This window comes from Seriola aureovittata, chromosome 18 (assembly GCF_021018895.1).
Source record: "Seriola aureovittata isolate HTS-2021-v1 ecotype China chromosome 18, ASM2101889v1, whole genome shotgun sequence".
NCBI classification, from domain to species: domain Eukaryota; kingdom Metazoa; phylum Chordata; class Actinopteri; order Carangiformes; family Carangidae; genus Seriola; species Seriola aureovittata.
Window position 1 is genome coordinate 14359303 of NC_079381.1, and position 22234 is coordinate 14381536.

General features: G+C 40.7%; 1 protein-coding gene and 1 long non-coding RNA gene across 2 annotated transcripts in view; one reads left to right on the forward strand and one right to left on the reverse strand.

Annotated features, from left to right (window-relative positions):
- The window catches only part of LOC130186269 (uncharacterized), a 36142-nt gene that overhangs the window by 12615 nt on the left and 1293 nt on the right, over positions 1 to 22234 (reverse strand). The gene's annotated exons all lie outside the window — the stretch shown is intronic.
- pax8 (paired box 8) lies at positions 2523 to 15576 on the forward strand. The gene is made up of 12 exons (XM_056403202.1): positions 2523 to 2622; positions 5415 to 5572; positions 8527 to 8668; positions 8857 to 9054; positions 9355 to 9431; positions 9658 to 9783; positions 10490 to 10665; positions 10916 to 11036; positions 11275 to 11511; positions 12005 to 12106; positions 13365 to 13454; positions 14544 to 15576. Exons 2-12 carry the CDS (start codon positions 5551 to 5553, stop codon positions 14612 to 14614), a joined length of 1362 nt encoding a protein of 453 aa, XP_056259177.1. The 5' UTR covers positions 2523 to 2622; positions 5415 to 5550; the 3' UTR covers positions 14615 to 15576.

Below are 22234 nucleotides of genomic sequence, written 5' to 3' on the forward strand. Positions count from 1 at the left end.
CAGATTTAGTTTTAAATGAGGACAGTAGTATAGGCCATGGCCAACAATTTTTTTCCAAAAAAAGAAAATACTTTTTCCAAGTGAAAAGGACGATTTTAAATGATTATAAAGTTCAGAATGGCAATAATTTAACGACAATATGTCTTTGTCTTCTTGGATTCCTGTCTTTCTCTTCGTGTGTGTGTGTTCAAGGTGATCTACGTTATGATCCTCACTTTACCTCCTCTCTTCTCTCTGTAGGTGTCAGCAGCGAATTGACGCAGGTGAGATCGAGAATTTTGTCTCCCACTAAACTACAATGATCAACTGTTGTAACTGAGCTCAAATGATATTTGTCAGCATCCTACTTGACAAGCCACATGAAAAACAAAAAGAAAAACCTATTCGGGGGTTAATATGGAGATGCTTCACATCTCACAGTTGCAGCTTCACATCATTACTTTTGGATATTTTCTTAATATCCCGCTTTATGCGCTACGAGAGGCCGGATTTAGGGCGTGTATGAATTCTGCCCCTTGGCGAGTGGACCCGTGTAATTACGAGCCATTTTAATTCACAGTATCATCGTGATAGATACCAATCTATGAGTTTTAATCCCTTGTTAAACTCTCTGTAACCTCTCTCTCTTCTCTTCTGCCACCTCTCCCTCCAGGCACTTTGTCATTTTCTCTGCGCTCTGGTCACTTTACAGAGGACTGTCTCTGTTTCCAGCTGATGTTATGATTCCCTTTAGTCTCTTGACGGTGTTATTTATTTCAAAACACTCGTCCCATTGTTCTGCAGCGGCACTGATGTCGAGTCAGAGCTTTTAAAAGACGAGGAATAAAAGACTTCAATCACAAACTGACCAGATAAGGAATGAAGTTGCTCAGATCCGCATTTTTCTTCCATTTTCTGGTTGAAAACCTGTCCTGAAACTAAATACATGTCTATAAACTATTTTTTTTTAAATTTTTTCAGATCTATAGTTACATCAAGTGAAGCAATTAATTTAAGTTTTGTCTGGTTTCTCCCATAGATCAGTTTCCCTAAAAAAAAGAAAAAAAGAAGCTCCATATGGCTGGATAAATCAGACAGGGGACATGGTGCCATGGATGAGTGTCATTAGAGGTGTTGAGTTTGTTTTACAGGTTTGTGAGAACAACATTAACAGCGTTTTAACTAAGGGGGGTCCTGGCACCCTGGTGTGACATCACGCGTATATGCAGGGCCTGGTTTAGAAGTCAACTTGAGTCAACTCACTGCGCTTCCCAGAGGCTTCATGTCTTTTTCATCCAAGCAAACAAAAAAAAAAAAAAAAAAAAACGCAGCACAGAAATATTGTCTTATGCAGTCACTCACACCTCAGCACAGACATACGTGCAAGTTTTTCTGGCTGAGAAATAAACTGCAGCATCCAGAGGCAGCTACAGACTGAGCAGAGAAGTTCTGCAATTTCTGTTTCTTCTAGATTTTACCATTTTTACTTATTTCATTGTGGCATGTGCGTGTTCTAAACGAGTTTGTGTTTATTTTGATTTAATTACTCTTTATCTGACCAATAGAGGCAGAAAGACTCGATTTAAAAGATGAATTGACGGAAAAGAGCAAGAGGAGACACGACAGATTCCACCAAATGTGATGTTATATAATTATAATAATAATAATAATAATAATAATAATAATAATAATAATAATAATAATATAGTTTTAAGGCCACACAATTACAATATTATTAGGAAATAAATAGAAAAAAGTTGGTCCAAACTTTACCAAAAGGTACTTCTCTGGACCACTCTGTCACATGACTTGAGATATATAGTTATTTCATGATTCCAGGTGTTTTATTTGAGTAAAAGACAGATGTGAACATACACGGATAGAGATTTAAATACCCCCTTTGATGTATTCACAACAGTTTAGCAATTTTATATGCTATTATAATGATATTATATTGATCATACTGAAGAACTGAAGGTTAAAATCTGAATCAGTTTGACAAACTTTGAAAAGTTTCCTGAGTAAGTTTGGACCAAAGACTGATTTTGCTCCTTTGGTGATTTTATTTCATTTTCCTCTATTTGCACAACGAGTGCTCAGTAAACATGTATTGGAATTAAGAGACCAAATTGCGGGACCGCCTCTCAGTCAGGTGTTAGTCTACCTGTCAGGGGGAACCTGTGACGGATCGCAGCAAATCAAGCACTAAATCGTGTGTGTAAACGGCGCTCGGACCGTCGGAAACGGTGCCACATTGCAGTACACGGTCTAATCAAAGCGGGGCTGTCGCTGGAGGTGAATGGGAAACAAGCCGTCTCCGTGACAAGTGTTTCCGTACAGTCGCTCAGTGCCATCAAAACACAGGGTCAGTCATCCTGGAGGGGTGGATGGGGGGTTGCTCCTCTCTTTTCCATAAAACCACACCTCCTCCTTTCTCTCTACCTCCTCCTCCAATGGCTGCGGGGCTCCATCCTCTGCGCAACCCCGGTTGGATAAAACCTGGCTGAGTGTCGGCTGCGCACACACACAACACAACACAACAGCTCGGACGCACGCCGCGTTACACCACCAGAGTCCCACCATTTGGATAATATCACAATATCTGCTGGGGGACGTTTTTATTTCGAGCTCCATCGGAGAAAGGTAGGCTCTCATTTAAAGTGCTCGCTGAAATCTAGCTGAGTTACATGATGTCTGATTGTGATGGCCTCGTAATCCGCAGATCTGAAGAGAGCGATCTGAACCAGAGACTTAAATAATACAAAAAACACGCAGCAGACAGCGCTGCCTGCTCAACGTGGTTCTGTCTGGTGATAGGTAGATAATGAGGCATTATTAATGAGACAAGATTTTTATAATTATAATTATGATGTAAAGATATGAGCCAGGTCCAGATAAGCGTAAAGTTTGTTGTAAAACAAAAACAATCGTCCACGTTCCCCTCATGGTGACAGTCATCATTGTGAAAAAGTACCTGAATGTTAAATGAAACTGAATTTTCAGAAGTGACTCTGAGGCTGTAGATAAATAATAAACATGTATGTATATATATGCTTGGCCCAGTGTAAGAGTTTATAGGCTGTAGTTTTAATGTAGTCCTACTACAATATCTATTTCCTCTCATCTAATGCAGTTTAACTCTCTAAATCTTTACATTCCTTTAATGCGAAAATCCCAACAGCTTGTAACCATGCGCAAACCATTAGTCTCGTTCTTTAATAAAAAATGCGTGAGGGTCGACTGTGAGCGTTGGCTATAAACAATGTACAGCTAAAGTTGAACAATTCACGTTTAGAATTAAACAGAAAAAACGAGATAGACATAAACCGTAATATAAAATGCAAAAAGTCACGTGATGACCTGATGAAAAAATACATTTAAAATTTCTGCAACAACGAGGCCAAGTGGAAAAATCCTGCAGGTATTAAATGTTCATATCTTCATGTTAACTATAGTTATTATTAACGGACAATTAATATCAGTAAGTAAAAGTTAAAATAGTAGTTATATACAAGTATTCATATTAAAAGGCTTAATTACATTATACTCAGAGCCACATTGTTCAATTTCAAAATCATGGAAATGTAAGAAATGTCTTTGTTTTCAGTTTTTCAGTCAGTTCTCAGTGTGATTAATTGATAACTCAATGATTAGTGATTTATTAATTACTCAGTTCTATTGTTATGTTATCGGGATAATTATGTAATTGTGTTACAGCTAATAAAGAAGTAAAATCATTTTATTCACATTAAAAATGTGGAATTTTTAAAAATAGGATTTTTATTTTTGTATCATATGATTTAGAGGTAAGCCAAAGTTTGAAATAAAAATATTCAGGATTTTGGAGAGTCTTTCACATCACAACATACAAACAGTCATGATAAAGGCCTACTAAAAAAAAAGAAAGAAAAACTTTTAGATTACACAAATGTAAAGTTTAGATTACATTTTAAGTTATACTGCATTTTCAAATGTGCTTTTCAATAAATGTATTGATGCCAAATAGGTTAATCCTCACACAAGCATCAAAAGACAAAACTTAATTAAACCTGGCAACAGCACAGTAGGCCTTATTCCTAATCTTATCACAGTTTAAATGTTATTAGCGACAAATCAAAATAAGTTTGAATCAAACCAAACACTGCACCTTAACTTGTGTTGTCAATCATCTAACAGTCTGTGACAGTCTGCTGATTATTTGGTTTATTTTTAAGTGTCACCCAGCAGGACATAACAGCACCTGACACACTTAAATGACACTTTAAATTTTAGCATTAAGCAGTTACACACACTCAAATCAACAGGGTGATTCTTTTTCACTTGTGTTTTAAAAACTAATCATCATATATTATGCCAACAGTTGACCTCAATGTACATTTTTCCAGCATCTGTGCATATGTGCATTCATTAAGATGGTGACACCGTTTCCTTTTATTGATATATCACATAATGTTTTGCTCTTGTTACTGTGAGCTTCGTGGAGTCCTATAAAACACACAGTTCATTCTTCAGGTGGAAAAGTGTGCAGCAGCAGCAGCTGAGCAGATGAAGCCTGTAATCAAGGCTTATATGGGCAATAACAACTGCATTCACTACATTTACAACAGACGTAACATCTTTTAGTTAAGAGTGAAGATGCTAATAATTTGTCACATCTCTTAAATCCTTAAGTCCTCTTTCTTTTTCTTTTCAATGTCTATTCTGTTCAACAGATCCAACATGGAGTAGCCACCTGATCTTTAAAAAAAATCCTTTAATTTAGCCTTGTAGTGATAGCTGATGTTTTCTTTTTAAATCAGGGTTAATGTCAGGTTTTGTTTAATAGTAATTTTGTTCACTAATAAGAAACACAGTTCAGAAGCGTGATTCTCTCTCCTTTAACTCTCACCCCAACTATGATCGCTTTACTTTCTCCACTTAGATCAAAACTAGGTTACATCATGATACATTTATCACTCCTCAATTTTGCTATTCAAGGGCCAAAATGATATACACTACTGGTTATAACAATTATAAAGTGATTAATGAGGCCAGTCAATCCTAATTACAAAGCGCTTAATAAAGGGAAATTTTATGTGTAAGAGGAGCAGCCATCTGGGTTGACTGAAGGGGAAGAAAGTCTTTGTTTTAAAAATACAGATTGTTAAATTACAGTATTTTTAAACAAATATATAGATACATGGACTTCTACACAGTCTTAAAGTTAAAGGAGTTAAAAAAAGGATTTTTAATGCTTTGCAGCTGGGCCTTGCGCTGTCCACAGCCTGGCTCATTTAAGGCAGTAATTTGAAGGCAATGCCCAGCGTCTCTGTAGACATTAATGAAGACACCCAGAGTGCCGTGGAGAACACCAGCTGAGTATTTGCTCTGTATGAGCTCAGAGGCTTCACATGAGACAAACAGCCAGTTTCATATACCCCTGTGTCCTCCCGCAGCGTGTGATCGGCGGTGCACTCAGGAGCACACTCATGCCAGACGGGGCAGGACTAGGAGTAAAAACACTTTAACTGGGACAGCGTGGAGGCGAGCATCACGTTCGGCTGGTGGAGCAAGGACCAAAAACTCAGGGATATGTCCAACCACAGTGGAAGAGGTAAATACACAACACAAGCTGGACCCGTCTTCTCAGAATCCTGTGCTTCCAGAACCGTTTTTCCTTTAACATGTCTGACATTCCCTGACATTAACAGGATCTAAAAACAAGTCTTGTTTTTTAAACCGCTGCATGTTTTTGCTACATGAGAATTGTAATCTGCCTTCATATTAATAACTACTTAACATCCAGAGTTCCCTTTTGATTTACATTATGTAGCTTGAAGTTAGCATTTATAAGCTGTATATAAACATTTAATAAATGGCTTATAAAACACTATAATGTGGTTGTAAGTAGAATTAAGTGTTAACATAGCCTATTTGTCAGTGTGGGCACCTGTAAGTGGAGGCTGGTATATAAATAGAAGAAAATGACAATGTGGTGAAACACATTTGTAACAGTATATATCTAAGTAGCAGAGGTTATAATTCTTGACAAATAATAAACTTTTAAAACTAGAACTACATTATAGTGTGTCATAAACCATGTATTAAATGATGTATAGTGCCTATGAAGGCTAGGTGGGGACTTAAAGTAAAGTGTTACAATATTGGGCATATATATCAGCTTGTTCCAGCTCTTTGTTTATGCTACATGATGTTTACATGTAAACAATCAAACCCATGTCTGTGCCCCGTGCTTCATTTTCTAAACATAAAGCTGGCCTGACATACTTGGGCCCTCCACTTCATTTCAAAACAAAGTTTTGTTGGTTATGAACGGTATTTGGCTGTATCGCTATAATGGCTGCTCCAAAGGCAGATCATTCACATTAAGCCACATATTAGCTGCGAAACATTGAAAATCTCTATTGAGGAATATACAGTGGCACACACAGAGTCTCATCTTCACATTGTAATTCCTGAAGGGGTGAATTGATATTTACCTCTGGTTGTTGTGCAGGATATTGAGGAAGTTAATTGGATGACACTTAACAACAATTCTCCCCTGGTCAGGGCCACTTCCACTCCATCTATCTATCTATCTGCTTTGTTTTTCGGTGTGCACGCGGTTTCTGTGCGCGTGTCTGTGACCCCCCACCCCCCCCCACCCCCCCCCACCCCCTCCTTTCTCCCCCTCGGCTTCTCCGCTTTAATATCCTGCAGGTTGATGAAGCTTGGCGGGGAGATTTTTTTCCACACTCCGGTGGCAGCGTTAATAGAGGCTCCCCTTCTTTTCCTCCCCTCTCTCCTCCCTCCCTCCCTCTCTCCCTCCCTCCCTCCCTCCCTCGGCTTCGTCCGGCCGCTGTTTGATGTGGAAATGAAAGCTGGGAAAAGGCTGAGAGGAAGACGTGGCTCAATGGGTTAAATTAAAAGCAATGGTGTTCTTGCAGAGTCACCACCGTGCAGTCTATAGAGAACATAGTGGAGGCCGCTGGCACGACGCGGCGGGCGCTTTGTCTGTCGGTGTTTACCGGGACACCAGTTGTTATTCTCCGGGAGCAGGAGTTGAGGCGAGCAGGTCCTCTGTCCTTTTTACACATTTTACATTAATGACGAAGAAATATATTGACAATGTCGGTTTTTTTAATCATTTCTTTTTTGCAGTTATACTCTGATCTCACAATATTTTCAACATCCGTTTAATGCATACACTAATGCCAAAACGACACGACATTAGAAATAACAAATTATGCTAGGCATATGCATTAAAATGTAATTAATGATAGTGATCGGACATATCTAAAATGTTTTGGTATTATATTGCATATATTTTTACCAAAGTAACTTTTTAAAAACTCTTTTTAATTGTAAAAAATAATAATATTAATAATAATAATAATAATAATAATAGTGCCCTTTAAATTGTCTCCCTGGGGACAAATAAAGTTTATTGAATTGAATAATAATAACAATAAACTTTATTTATGTGTTTTGTATAAAAAGGGTTAATACAGTGTACTTCAAACAAGTGCATGCATTTTTAATAATTTAAATTCATTTCAGCTTCATAGCTTTATATCTCTGTTTATAAGTGTGTTTAAATAATGCAAATCCAAAATAACTGTTTTCTTAAATAAACGACATGTTTTCCTTTAATCTCTGAGCACAAAAAACAATCAGTCACCTTCAGTGAAGCTAACTGAGCCTCATGGTTCAACTCTCACAACAACTTAGTTGCTTATCAATAAGAATTAAGAGAGTAAGCCTGTTGGTGTTTATATTCATAACAAGCTAAAGAGCCTGTAAGTAATCAAACAATCATCAGTCTAAAAGTTTGGGGTTTGCTGTTTGTAGGTAGTAAGTTAAATAGGGGCATAATATCATAACCTGATTGTTTTATTTTTTATTTGATTTTATTTGATTGACTTTTTCGTTATTGGAAGTTCTTATTTTACCTATCTTATCTTACTTTGCTCCCTGCAGTGACGGTTTCTTTCTTTTCACTGCTGTCCTCTTGTCCTGTGTCCTCCTGTTTAAATGTAAAACTTACTCTAAAACAAACTGTTACCTTCTGCTTGTTAAAGAGTTCATGAAGGTCATTTTGAAAGTTTCAATGTGGCTCGTCGGTTTTCAGAAAGAACATCCTGATTCTGTTGTGAATAATTCTTTTCTCTACATTTTAGTTACTTTACTTTAAGCCAAATAAAATGTCAAATAAGATGCAAACAATAGTTCATTATAATAATGTCACATTTCTCAAGCTTTTTTGCTCTGTTTTTGGACCGCTACTTTTTTTTCTGCCTGTAACATTAAGTTAGACAAAGACTGAAACATGCATTTGTCATAGACAGAGGTTCTGTGTGAATGTCCTCACATCTGAGATGAGTGTGTTTGTTTGACCAGTGAAGGAGTATTTATATCTCAGTATCTGTGCGTGTGTGTGTCCAGGTGTGTATGACCTCCCTAGTTTCAGTGCGGTGATGTTGGCATGTCTCAGGTCTCAGGTTCCATGACATTTATGAGTGTTCATCCCCCCTCCTCCCCCAGGTCATGGGGGTCTTAACCAACTAGGTGGAATGTTTGTTAATGGACGTCCACTTCCGGAGGTGATCCGGCAACGCATTGTGGACATGGCCCACCAGGGGGTTCGGCCCTGTGACATCTCGCGGCAGCTTCGAGTCAGCCACGGCTGCGTCAGCAAGATCCTGGGTCGGTAAGTACACCGACAAGCATCTTACTCAACTTCCTGTTACTGTTGATCCGCCTGTTCGTGTCCTTTGACCTCTGAAAGTCTGTTTACTCATCAAGGACATATTGGTCTTTAAAACCTAAAGCAGTGACTCAAATCCTTTACTTCCTTTACTTCAATGTATAAGTCCCTATCACCCTCATTTCTTTCAGCTACTATGAGACAGGCAGCATCAAGCCTGGTGTGATTGGTGGCTCCAAGCCCAAGGTGGCCACCCCAAAAGTTGTGGAGAAGATTGCAGAGTACAAGAGGCAGAACCCCACCATGTTCGCATGGGAAATCAGAGACCGGCTGCTGGCAGAGGGAGTGTGTGACGGCGACACAGTGCCCAGCGTGAGCTCCATTAACAGGTGACAAACTGAATTATGAATGTAATCAGGTTAGAGGCGCTGTGGCTGAGCAGTCAGGGTGTTTAAGGAAAGGTGGATGAGTGAGAAGAAGTACAGGATTGGGGTTAAGAAATCAGCATCTTCCCATCGAAGATGTTTTAGTAAATCAAGGCTATGTGTTACTTGAAGGCACAAGAGAAAACTCTGATAGTCCCAAACTTCCCCTTATCCATCTACCATCATCACTAATATGCTCTCATTATGGCAATGCTCCCACCGAACAAAACATTTAAAGGTAATGTTAAATGTTTTTTGTTTCAGAATAATCCGAACAAAGGTCCAACAACCGTTCAATCTGCCTCTGGATGGAAAAGGCCTGAGTCCAGGACATACCATAAGTAAGCCTGCACCATTCACAAACACATGCATGGTGAAGACTGTGTATCATCATCCATATCTACAAGCATTATAATGTAATGCTGAAGGATTAAGGTTAAAGAGTGGGCTCATTGTTCTGTAGGATTAGGCTTGTGACCCTGTGGTAACAAGACCGCTGAGATGTACCACATTATTTCCGCTCTCTGTCTCAAATCTGTCTGTTTTTGTTTTTCCTCTCGCCCTCAGTCCCCAGTTCAGCTGTCACCCCTCCTGAATCTCCTCAGTCGGACTCCCTGGGCTCCACCTACTCCATCAGCGGCTTGTTGGGTATCCCCCATCCCAGCGCCGAGGGCAAGAGGAGCCACGATGACAGTAAGAATTAGATCAAACGAATGAGACAGCTCGTCGGTGCAAATTTGTTTTGTTGTGGTGGCGCGTGGGACCGATCAGATATATATCAACATGAAAGATGGAAGAGGCTGTTACTGTTCCCACCAACACGAGAAACAGAGGCGAATTCGGCTGTAAAGCAAATTTCACTGTAGTAATTTCCAAATACAAGCACTTACATCCTGAGACTTATTTCAGGTTAATGTTTACTTTAGTTTAGGACTTTGACATCCTGCATGTAGTCATTCACTCTAAAATATAATGTCTTTGAAAGCTGAAAAACACCTATAACTCACTATTTAATCACTTATTTGACCTTTATAATTCCCGTTAAGGTCAACTTTCTCTGTCACAAGTGAGAACAGGCCAAGAGGCCTCAAACAGAGCTATAAAGTGTTGCTTCAGTTGGGTTCAGTTCAAAATACCACCCCTTAAAGGCAATTTACATACATAAAAAGATGATCCTTTTCTACAAAAACATGACAGCCTTTCTTCTTTTGTTTCGGCCACTGGCCTGAAAGTGAACCACATTATGTTTGAATACATGTTAGTATGAGCTTTCAAGTTAAACGGTGAAATGATTGAGATTCTCAGAACATTTACAAATTAAACAATTCAAATGAATACATTTTTGAGGCCAGAATCCTGCCTAAGGAATTTCTCCTCTGTCCCCCTCGGTGTCTCACAGGTGATCAGGACAGTTGTCGGCACAGCGTGGACTCTCAGGGCAGCGGGGGCGTCCCGAGAAAACAGATGAGAGTGGATAATTTCTCAGCAGCCTCGCAACATCTGGACTGCGGGTTTGAGCGTCACCCCTACCCACCGGACTCATTCAGCTCAGCTTCCAGCAGCAAGACAGAGCAGGTAGCAGCACACAGCAAATAACTAATGTTCAATATACAGTGAAACACTGGTAACTGGAAACACAACGGATTAAATATATACATTATTTGGTTTTGTTTTCTTATTTTATTAACATTTTAGACTGGTTTAACTAATATTTAGAACTGGAAATGACAAAAAAAAGAATCTGCCTTTGATTTTTCACTTGCACAAATGCACATTTGCTCCTTCCACTTTCCTCCAATAGCTAATCCCTGTTCGTCATCCCCAGACTTTGTACCCACTTTCCCTCATCAATGGCAGCCTGGACGAGGCCAAGACCAGCCTCTCAACATCCAGCTCCACCATTGGACGGAATCTGTCAGCACACCAGAGCTACACCATGGTGACTGGTGAGACTCTCCATGTTAGATGATGATGCCCTTTGACTCCTGTCAAGCACAGTCTTCAACATGCTAACTCTTAGCATCAGCATCTTGTAGACTGTTACACAATCCTGAAACCACTCACTGTTTGTTTTTGACATGTCACTCAGTTAATTTTTTTTGTACTTCCACTCATGTGCACCATTTGTTTTCATTTTCTCACCAACCCGCCCCCGTCACTGCACACTGGCTGCCACCACCTCAGAGCCCCTACAGCCACTGCCGCTCTGTCTAAAACAGGAAATGTCCCCAGAAGTGACCAGCACAAGCCCCTCCCCAAACCTGGCAGCATCCAACCTGGCGTTCATGGAGCTGCAGGCGCTGCAGAAACCTGTTTCTGTCAGCAGCAGCTGCAGCTCCAACCATTTCCCCAATGCATTCAACTCATTCTCCCATCATGCACCAGTGTACGGGCAGTTCAGCGGTCAGTCTGTCATCTCAGGTAATGCAGGCATCCATCTTGTTCATGTTCATAATCATAACAAAGGTATTTGCATTTGTGTCTGCAAGACAAATGATTATTTTCATTATTGATTACTCTGCTTTTTATTTGATGAATTTTTCAATTAATCATCTGGTCTATGAATAATAGTGAAAATTTTTCTACAATAGAAGACAAAGGAGACCAGCAACTACTCACATCTGAGAAGCTAAAACCAATTAATTTTTTGAATCCTTCTTTATAAAAATGAACTTAAATAATAAACCATTTATTGAAATTGTTGCAATTCATAGTCTGAAGATCAACTAATCTGTTAATCGATTAATTGTTTCAGCTCCAATTCAGTGTATTTTACTCTGAGGCAAAATGAAACCTAAAAACCTAAACATAAAATTACTAAAAAAAAACTAAAGCATAGCTGTAACAAATGTAAAATAATGACTTGAGCTTCCATATTGACTTTGAAGGTGTGTGTTTTGGTGTGTGTTTACAGGGCGTGACATGGTGAGCTCCACCCTGCCAGGTTACCCACCTCACATCCCCTCCCCTGCCCAGACAGGATACTCCACCTCTGCCATCACTGGCATGGTAGCAGGTAAGAGACACATATATGACCAAAAATATCTGAGTAAAATGAAGAATTAAGAATAAAATAAAAATTCAAAGTGAATGAATGAGTCAAACAGGTAGAGAGAGAGTGAAGGAGGGGGATGAAGGCAGGAAGAAAAGGAATAAAGAGTAAGAGAGGGCCGTGATGGAAGCTTGTAGATTAACAGGGAGACAGGCTGAGTTAATGAGTAGCTGTGCCAGGGTGGTGAACTGTGTGTCTGTCTGTGTGTGTGGGTGTGTGTGTGTGTGTGTGTGTGCGGGTGCACATGGGCCCAGGGGGTACAGGGAACAGGCTAGGGGTTCCGCCCTGCTGCCCACCCACCACCCCCACCCACCCAGACACCTCTGACCACACATTGCCATGGGAACCAGGGGGCCCGGGAGGGAGATGCAAGGGTGGGCGGAGGGGGCGTAAAGTCTGGGTATGAACGAAGAGGAGGCGGTCTTTGTGGTGTGTTTTGTGTGTGTGTGTGTGTGTGTGTGTGTGTGTGTGTGTGTGTGTGTGTTTGTGTGGGTTTCCGTGTATGTGTGTCTATGTCAAGATGCCTGCATACGACCAGATAGAGAGAGAGAGAGAGAGAGAGAGAGAGAGAGCGTGTGCGTGCATGTGTGTGTGTGTGTGTGATGTACCTTTTTTATTTGAAGTCTGCCCTCCGAAGCGCGAAATGAGAGGGTCTGATTTATTATTTTTCTGGTGGGCTCGCTGTGAGGAAGCGTTGATACACAATTACTGAGTGAAAGGGGAGGGTGGGGAGAGGGGGTTAGGACAGGAGGAGGAGGAGGTGGAGTTGGGGAGCTCAGGGATTCATTCCAACCAACATAATTACCAATTAGATATTGGAATGTTAAAAAAAGAGAAAAGAAAGAAAGAGGAGTGCTTGAAAGCAGGAAGTGTAGGACGGAGAGGAGGAGGAGGGCAGAGGCTGAACGATGCAAGGGGCCGAGTGTTGAGGAAAGAGGGTGCAGAGGGCTAGCTGCATGCACGCACCACTGGGCCAAGGGATTTTACCCTCAGCCATCCACCTGCACCACAGATTAATGGTTTACAGGCTGCACTAACTGTTGGTGAATTATGAGCTAAGGCTGAGCAGATGCTGGCACACACACAAACAACCCAGCTCCACAGAGCTCTCGGCCATGACTTAGCTTTTCCTTTTAATAACGAATGTTTTCCTTTGTTGTTCTGGTGTGTTTTATCTGCAGAATGTGAGTGTTTGATGAAGTTTTTGTTTTCTCCCTTGCAGCAGGTGCAGACTACACTGGTCAGTCCTACAGCCATTCGCCCTACACCTCCTACAGCGAAGCCTGGAGGTTCACCAACTCCAGCATACTGGGTGAGTCAGGACACGCTGACAGCACCGACGATGTTTGTTCGCTGCCGACAACCTCATGCATCTAACAGCTTATCTATGAATATATTTAGTTTTACTATATGGTAATGAACGTGACCTTCACAATAAAAGACAAATTGTTTAGATGTTGATGTGGTTTTCAGGAGTATCTGCGTAAACTCAGAAGAAGATGAACTCACTTCTGCTGACCTTATGACTCAAACACTTTGTCATGACAGTGTACAGCTGTTAGGAAGTTGCATGTAAATTCCCACAGTCACATGTCATATAATACCCCCCCTGCGGACACCATTAGTTGCATTACTAACTAGGATTTACTTGGAGCTCTGAGCTCCACAACTTTAATATTAGTTTTACTGTTTTATTTTTATGTATTTTAACCTTTATTTAACCAAACAAGTTCACAACAAGTCCTGCTGTAGGTTGGGAAACTATTCTGCAGCATAAAAAGCTGCAGACAAAACAATATAAAATCAGGCAAATGACAAAACCAAATTTACAATCAGATACCCCAATTTAAACTCCTTTTGCAGATTCCAGAAACCATGAAGGCGTTTCTGTCCCATCTCTGTTCAAACATTACATTTAGATCCACATTTATTCATTTGTTGGCATACTAATGAGGTAAACAGTAGAGAAGCCAAGAATAAATCTCACAAGAATCAGGACGGACAGATGCAGTGATGTAATGATTGCAAGAACAAAAAATATAGATAATTTGAAAAACTATCACCCTATATTTGTTCTTATGCTGTAATGTAGACTATGGATTGACAGTACACTGGTGAAAATCAGCTTTAAAGCTCTTTTTCAAGAGTACAGAGGAACATCAGGCAAGTTTTAGGGGATATCTCCTCCACTGCCCCTCTTGCATTTCTCTCATCTTTTCGATTCCACAAGAGTCACGAGAGAGAGATTCAGACTCAATCCACTTCCAGGACAAACAGTCCAAGCTGTTCAGACGTCCAGCTCAACCATCTGCTGTAAAACCTCAGATAAGATGGATAAAGAAAGTCTGATCTACCACCAGCACCAACCATCAACACCTTCCTCCTGTGTCTCCCCCCGCAGGTTCTCCCTACTACTACAGCTCGGCCTCTCGCACAGCTCCACCGTCTGCAGCCGCCTACGACCACCTCTAGTCCCTGCTGCATGGACAGACTTGGTGCTGATGGACCAGACAGACTCAGATCGGGCCGAGAGCGGAGTACGTCACATCATCTGACACATCTGATCACGGACCAAGGCATGAAAGTCAAAACTGGATGTGAACTTGAGACTCTGCTGACAAACCAGCAACACATGTTTTTTAACATCCTTTCATGGTCCACCACACCTACTTCTGCGTTATTTATTTGTCAGTACTGATACCATTTCCCAGGGTTAACTCTGACTCATGTACGTTTACACATTGCAAACACTGAACTCCTCACAGGGCCTGTTTCCAGAGACTCAGCCTGACGTCTCACATCAAGGTGCATATTTTCAGTATATAGAGCTCTTTAACGCTGTTTTTGGCCAAAGACTTTCTTTCTCGCACATCTGCAACTTGACTCCACTGATTCAGTGAGTAGGGATATGCAACTTCTTTATACTGAACTATGCCTGCTTTTGTTTACAATGTTCGTTTTTTTTTACTTGTGAATCCTGTCCTATCATCACAAATTAATTCTTTTTCTTGATCTGTGTCTGCTTGCAAATTCATTTTGTAATTTGCTTTCACTGTAAATTCAGATATTCAGAGCTTTCCTGTAGTGAACATAGACTGAAGGGTGACACATTAAATCACAATTACAACAAAATGCCCACGTATGCCCCTCAAAGACAATTAATGTATCTGTTTAGCAATATGTACATATTGTAAATGATGAATTACTTATGGGGAAGCGATGCAATTTTACTCAGAGAATGACTGATGAGGGAGGGGGTGATTTGGCTACTAAAACCAACAAGGCTTGAAATACATTTGTTTTGCTTCAAATACATTTAGTTTGTTGTCATGCTGATGTTCTGATGTTTGGTAAGAACTGTGACTATTTTTTCTTATACTGTTATTAATATTATTGCAGATGTAAATAATGAATTTCTAAAGAATTATTTTAATTAAAGCATGACAAATTTATAACTTTTCACTGTTGTCTTTTTTAAGGATGGCTCTGACTTTAAAAGCTAAGGTATAAGCTAAGAATAAATATTCTGTATTTTCTCTTTTTTCTTTAGGCTAGCCTAAATAATTGTAGAAAGGGTGTACAGTAGTCTACTGTTATTTTTGATATAGCCTACTATGTTTTACAATGCTCCATTAGGCCTACTACATTATAAGTTCTAGCAAGGCAGCTGAAGTTCATTTTCCAAAATAACAGATTTGTATTGTTTGCTTGTATTATTTTTATCATCTTTATTATTATTATTATCATTATTATTATTATTATTTGTAGTTATATTACACATTAGTGCCAGGAATCAGCTTACCCTGAAATGTTTCATGTTTTTTTGCAAATCTCAGCATTTTAAAAAGGACGAAATCAATGATCCTGAAAACACGCGCATCTGTTTAATTTCTTTTTTTATTTTCTGCATCATGTAGTTTTATTTGCAATTATTTGGCCCCTCTTTGCGGCCTCATTATCGCAGCGCGTTAACGAGGCCACGGTTCGGCGGTGCCGCGGCCCACCTGGTGCCATCGCCCGGGACGCAGCCCGCAAGGATGATGGAAAGGGAGGCAGCGCGCTCCCTGAACGAGACCCACAGCACGTGAAACCGGGTGTTTAAACAGTTGGGTTTACACTGGACACAACGTTGGCTAAATAGTTATATATTTAACTAATGTTGTAACGATACAAGGAATTTTGAGTTTTAAGTTTCAGTTTTATTTATTTGCAAGATAAATTTTAAAAATTGCATAAAAATAATGATAGAAATGAATGAAATAATGTACATTACGTCGACCTAAATAATATTTTACATATTTAAAAAATCATTCATACTGTAAAAAATACAGGCTGTAATAACTCTAATATGAATATAATTTATAAACAAGGTGTGCTGGAGCTTTTGATCATAGTGCATGATCTTCATGATCATGATGTTACCATAAAATTATAGATAACATGAGTAATGATGAATGTATGAATAGGCCAATAAATGTGATATGTAGATATGTAATAGCCTATGTGTAATATGAAATTATTAAATCATTAAAAAAAAATCAATTTAGGTCTATAGATAAAATATACCAGTGAATTTTTTCTTTACTGTTTTTTTCTTGTTTATTTATTTATTTTGTTAGAATTTACTTATTGGGCATCATTTTGGACCTGAAAATTAAAACATATTTTTGTTTTATATGTTTTGTTTATGCACTTATTATTATTTAAAGAAACCTTAGTATTTCTAGCAGTGAAGAAAACAAATGTGAACTTGAACTTGATTAAGTTTCAGCTCTGGGTTTTATCCTCTTTTATGGAGGCTACTGTTTGGTCTCATTAGACCACTCTAACTTCTGCAGTAATTTTCAGTTCACAAACTTCTGCGCGGTTCATGGCCTAATTCATCATTAAAGAAACCCTCAAACCTAATTACGTAACTCTTGAATCAGACTGTATGAAGGCTTTTGTCTGACTTCTAAGACAATCACTTAAAGTCCTCAATATCAGTTCAGTCAGAGCCATATCTGTCTGCTGATGAAGACCAGCTCTGACGTCTTTCTGTTTACAGTATGCACAACTCTTTCTCTCTGTTCCTCCAAGCCTTCACTCTCCTCACATTTCAACATTTTCCTGACTCACCTCTTTACACCCTTCTCTTTGTATCCCTCTCCTGCAGTCGCACTACTGTACACACCGCGTACCGCCCTGTAAACTTTAAACAATAGCTGCACTTCATCCCATTGTTGTCCAAGTGGCCTGGCCCACTCCAGACAGCCCATCAACTGACTGGACACTCATTCTTTCCAGTTCCCTGCTCAGGCATGCAGAAACACACACATCCATATACATTCATACATACAGAGGAGCTTTTAACTGGATGTGCCTCACAGGGACGAGGCGGACCTTTCAACTGAACCCAGTTTCACATTTCTCAGCCAGCTGACGGCAGGCCAGAGAAATAACGGCAGCAAACGTTAAACATTAACAGTCTCACTGCCAACAGAGTAAAAAACAAAACATTATACTGCAACACAGCAGAAATAACTCCCCTCTGTCTCTCTGTGGGCCTATTAGCGAGGAGGTTTCGGGCCACAGTGCTTCTGGTAATGAGCCCGGCAGCACAATACAGGCACCGGGCCGGAACAGCTGAGGGCAGACAAAGCTGGCAGGACGGGGCGACTGAGACTTACTACATTTAACACAGAGTCATACTAGCACTGTGTATGTGTGATGGAGAGACACGGCAAGTATGTCTATCTGTGTGTGTGTGTGTGTGTGTGTGTGTGTGTGTGTGTGTGTGTGTGTGTGTGTGCGTGTGTGTGTGTGTGTGTGTGTGTGTGTGGAAGAGAAGGCATGTGTCCCATTACCATTATGGGGACAAACTCAAAGACAGAATGGGGGGCCCCTGGAGAAATTGCTGCCAAAAAGGCAGCAGAGAAGTGTGTGGCAATCAGTGGGATGACGGGTTGGGGTTGTCCTGCACCAGTCATCTGGAAAGTTCTCCACTTATCTCTGGGCCCGAGACACTGGCCAACCAATTCAGCCTGGCAAATAAGTATTATGTAGTCTGACAGAGTTTGTCCGTCCAAATGAGCTGCAGAACACGCCGTTGTTTTAAACTGTGAATGGCAGCGCTGCTGTGTTGGCCCCGCCCGATTCAGGCTTTTTGTGGCCCTCGAGAAAACCCAGATTGTGTGAGTGAACTCATCACCTTGTTTATTAATTGTTTTGGACAAAGCATGGTTGATTATTCTGACCCTTCTCCTGAACCATCCTTTTCTTTGAATCTAAGCAAATATTTTGGAGCTCTTTCACATTGTGAGATCCCCATTCTGCTATGTCACATTTGCTGTCAGTGTCAATATCAACTCATTCTTATTTGGCTTCATACACCTAGAACACAACTACAGTATGTGAATATGCTACAACTTAAGTGCTTGACAGAGCGTATAAAACCTCCTCCCAAAAAAACCTTTTGGTATTGGGGAAGCTCTGTTTGATAATTTTTGTAACTTTGCAAAACCATCAATCCAACAAGAACACCCACACACCCATTAGAATGGGAGGCAGAGCCTTCAGCTGTCAGGCTCCGCTCCCGTGGAACCATCTACCAGTTTGGGTCCAGGAGACAGATAACCTCTCCACTTTCAAGAGTAGCCATAAAACGTTCATTTTTCATATAGCTTATAGTAAAGGCCGGCTCAGGCTTGCCTTGAACCATCGCCTAGTTATTGTGATATAGGCCTAGACTGCCGGGGGACTTCCCACAATGCAATGAGCTCCTCTTTCCTCCTCTCCCTCTCTCATCTGATTTACTTGGCGCTGGCTTAACTAGCATTCTGTGAACTCGTTTGACATTCGTACTCCAGCTTTAGCTCTTCACAAAGCTACCCATCAGTTTTCGTATGTACAAAGGAGTGCAACACTATGAATGCCTTTAAGGTGGGACTGCCCAAAAAATGTGGACCATGAACCCATTTGAATGATTATATCTCACCTCGCACTATGAGAGTTCAGATTTGGCCATTCAAAACATGGTCAACCTACACATACAAACTAGTTTGTTTCAAGTATACCCTGGTTGTTAGCATCAACATGCTAATAGCTCTTTCAGGCTGTGCTTATAAACACAGAAGTGTTGAGCTAAATTCTAATGCTGATCTTCATCATTTGTAACCATGTTTCAATGATCACTATAGTTAGAAAATAAGAAAAGCAGTTTGATTTTAATAGAAGCAAAACTAAAGGTCTACAGACATGTTTGTGGCTCTGTTAGGCTGTGAGGCAGAGCGATGCATTGAGCTAAATGCTAACATTAGTATGCAAACATGCTCATAATGACAATGCTATAAAATATAGTTATGTTCATTTTATATTAATTTAGTCTGTTAGCATGCTAATTTGCATTAGAGACAACATAGCTGAGGCTGATGGTATTGTCAGTAGATTTGCAAATCAAAGCGCTGGAAGAATTTTAATTTTAACTCAATGATGCCGCTGGCAGAAAAGTCAGGTGACTACCAAACGTTTACAGTTCATCTTCAGGGAAGCACCAACTTTCATGGTAATCCAACAGTTTGATCAAAAAACTCGACACAATCCAGTTTATGCATTTTATTGCATTACTTTCAGCAGTTGGCCAGTCTGGACCAAAGTGGGGGACTGAATGACCAAACCACATCACCATCCCTAGAGTCAAGCACTGGCATGCCTAAAAAAGTAGTGGTATCAGAGACACTTTGTTATCATGGGCTAGAAAAAAAAGGTCTCAGAATACCTGAGCTGACTTCAAAAGACAACACCATCCTCAAATTTCAAGAAGCTATCTAATCTCCTAACCCACCTTTAACCGTAATGGAACAAATGTGCCAGTCAAACAGAGCAAAGTGGCCCAACAGAGGGTGTTTCTGTGTAGGAACAGAAGGAAGGAAACACAGGTGCCCTGTGTCAGACCGGCCTATTAAACAACATGCAGGCCCTGAAGGCAGGAAGTTACTATTGACTGGGAGACATCAAGAAAAACACACCTTTCAAAGCACACACACATTCAACACTATGCACATGAGGTGGATAAAATCTGCCAGGTATCAGGTACTGCCCTGAGGGTGGGGGTTGACCCGCGGAGGCCGGGGGAGTCAAACACAGTTGACAAATAGCTCATTCAACATCACATACACGTCTCAATTTTACTATTTTATCCCTGATTTGCACACAGTAGATTAAATATTACTAAGTAAGGAAAGAACAGATACAAATATTCAGAGATGTGGAATCGATACCGGAGTTAAAACTGATTCCTGTAGTAGTTAAAAGATGAATTGAGATTAAAGGGAGGAGACTAGTCCACAAGCACTCTGATCTATACATCGCATTAACCCACGCAGCGCCGACTTTGAGAGCCCGTACGGTATGTTTGTCCTGCATCTTAAAAGCCGCTGAGTCTGTGCCCGAGGAGTGTTGTAAGAGACGGGAGTGTATGTGGAAGTGGAGAGGGCGAAGAGAGGTCATGCGTTGAAATACCCTTAAGCAAGGCACTTGCCTTAACTCTTTCAATGAGAGGCTTGTTTTGCTACAAAAGCCAGAGTTTGTAAAAGGGCCACGAAGGGTCTGTTATGATGATATCAAAAGAGTGAGTCGTGTTTGGACTGGGTCTGATTGGCAAATAAAATGAAAACGTCTGGGTTTCAGTCTGGCCATGAGAGAAGCTACACTAATGAGTCCAGTCTGGGAGAAAAAGCGTAGAGAAGATGTTTTTCTTCAGTGGCTCCCATCTCCTCGAAAGCAAGTTATAGCAATAAAAGAAAATCACTTCCACTGAAAAGGAAAATGACACTCATATGGAAACTGAATATATGGAGTGTTTGGTTCTTTGCAGTCAGAAAGTACAGGTGAGGTACAAGTGGATGCTGGATAAGAGCAGGAGAGAATAAGAGTAGAGTTAATGTCTCAGTGAAAGAGGCGAGTGGAGTCTGAGTGGAAAAACAAAACCCCTGAAAGGACCACAGAGAGATTTCAAGGGCCCCTGGATGGAGAGAGCCACATCACAACAGCAGCAGTCAAGAGCAAAAGATGTAGACAGAGAAACGGGGGGGGGGGGGGGTGAAAACAGTTTTTCAATAGCTAGAGTGGGAGAAATCAAGTGTTAGTGCGGATAAGAGATAAAAAGTAACAAGTAGAGCGTGCAAGGCGTTAGCAGCAGATGGAGAATGTGTGTCAGGAGGGGCATTGAGGGCAGATTTAAAAAAAAAAACTCAGGGATGAATGTGAGCATCTACAGTCCACTTTATGTTTGTTTGCAGGTGTTTGCGGCTTATATTTACTGAGCATTTCAGAGCTATTGTGCATGTTGAGCAGTGTTCAAAGCAGCACTGCATGGTGAGGGGGAGGAGAAAAGCGAAAAAAAAAAGGGGGGCAGAAGTGACCTTACGTGTCGGGGTCTTTGCTGGACAAGCCCCTAATGATCACAACTTGAGTTCTTGCCTTTTTAATTACCCACCCAGGCCTGACTGAGTCGCACAAAGCTGGAGAATGGGGTGGCACAAATGGAACAAAAACAGGCCAATTCCTCGGGAAGGATGCCCTCTGAACCCAGCAGCTAATGCAGCCTCTGCCGCTCCAGCCCGTCATTATTGTTGTTGGAGAGGACGAGAGAGATGGCACTCCAAAACAAGGCCACCGCCGCCGCCAAAGTCATGGTCCACAGGCCATGTGAGAAGAGTTTCAGTCGAGAGCTCCTATGCGACGCCAGCACCAGACGAGCACCTTTAACAGATTGTGGTCCTGAACGTAACACATTATTAAACGCTTCAATTTGATATGAAAAACAAGAGCTGCTAATGGCTGATTCTTTGCTGTAACATTTCGTCACAGGCCCGAGAGCATGTAGGTTAGCCAAGATGGCGTCACCTCTCAGCATGCCAGGCTGCCCCTCCAGGGGAGGATTTAGAGAAAAACTCATGGGGTGTCAAGAGGGTGGCATGGAGATTTTAAAAAGGTGGCAGAAATATTTATGCTGATTTATTCAGAAACAATCACATATATCCGTAATAGATTGGAAACGCCCCTAAATGAAGATATATTTTTAACTTAAAAATATTTTTTTTGGCACAAGAA

Coding starts and splice junctions, on each gene's coding strand:
- pax8 (XM_056403202.1), top strand. CDS start 5,551: ATGTCCAACCACAGTGGAAGAG. Junction 5,573..8,526: donor GTCCAACCACAGTGGAAGAG/GTAAATACACAA, acceptor TTAACCAACTAG/GTGGAATGTTTGTTAATGGA. Junction 9,055..9,354: donor AGCGTGAGCTCCATTAACAG/GTGACAAACTGA, acceptor TTTTTGTTTCAG/AATAATCCGAACAAAGGTCC.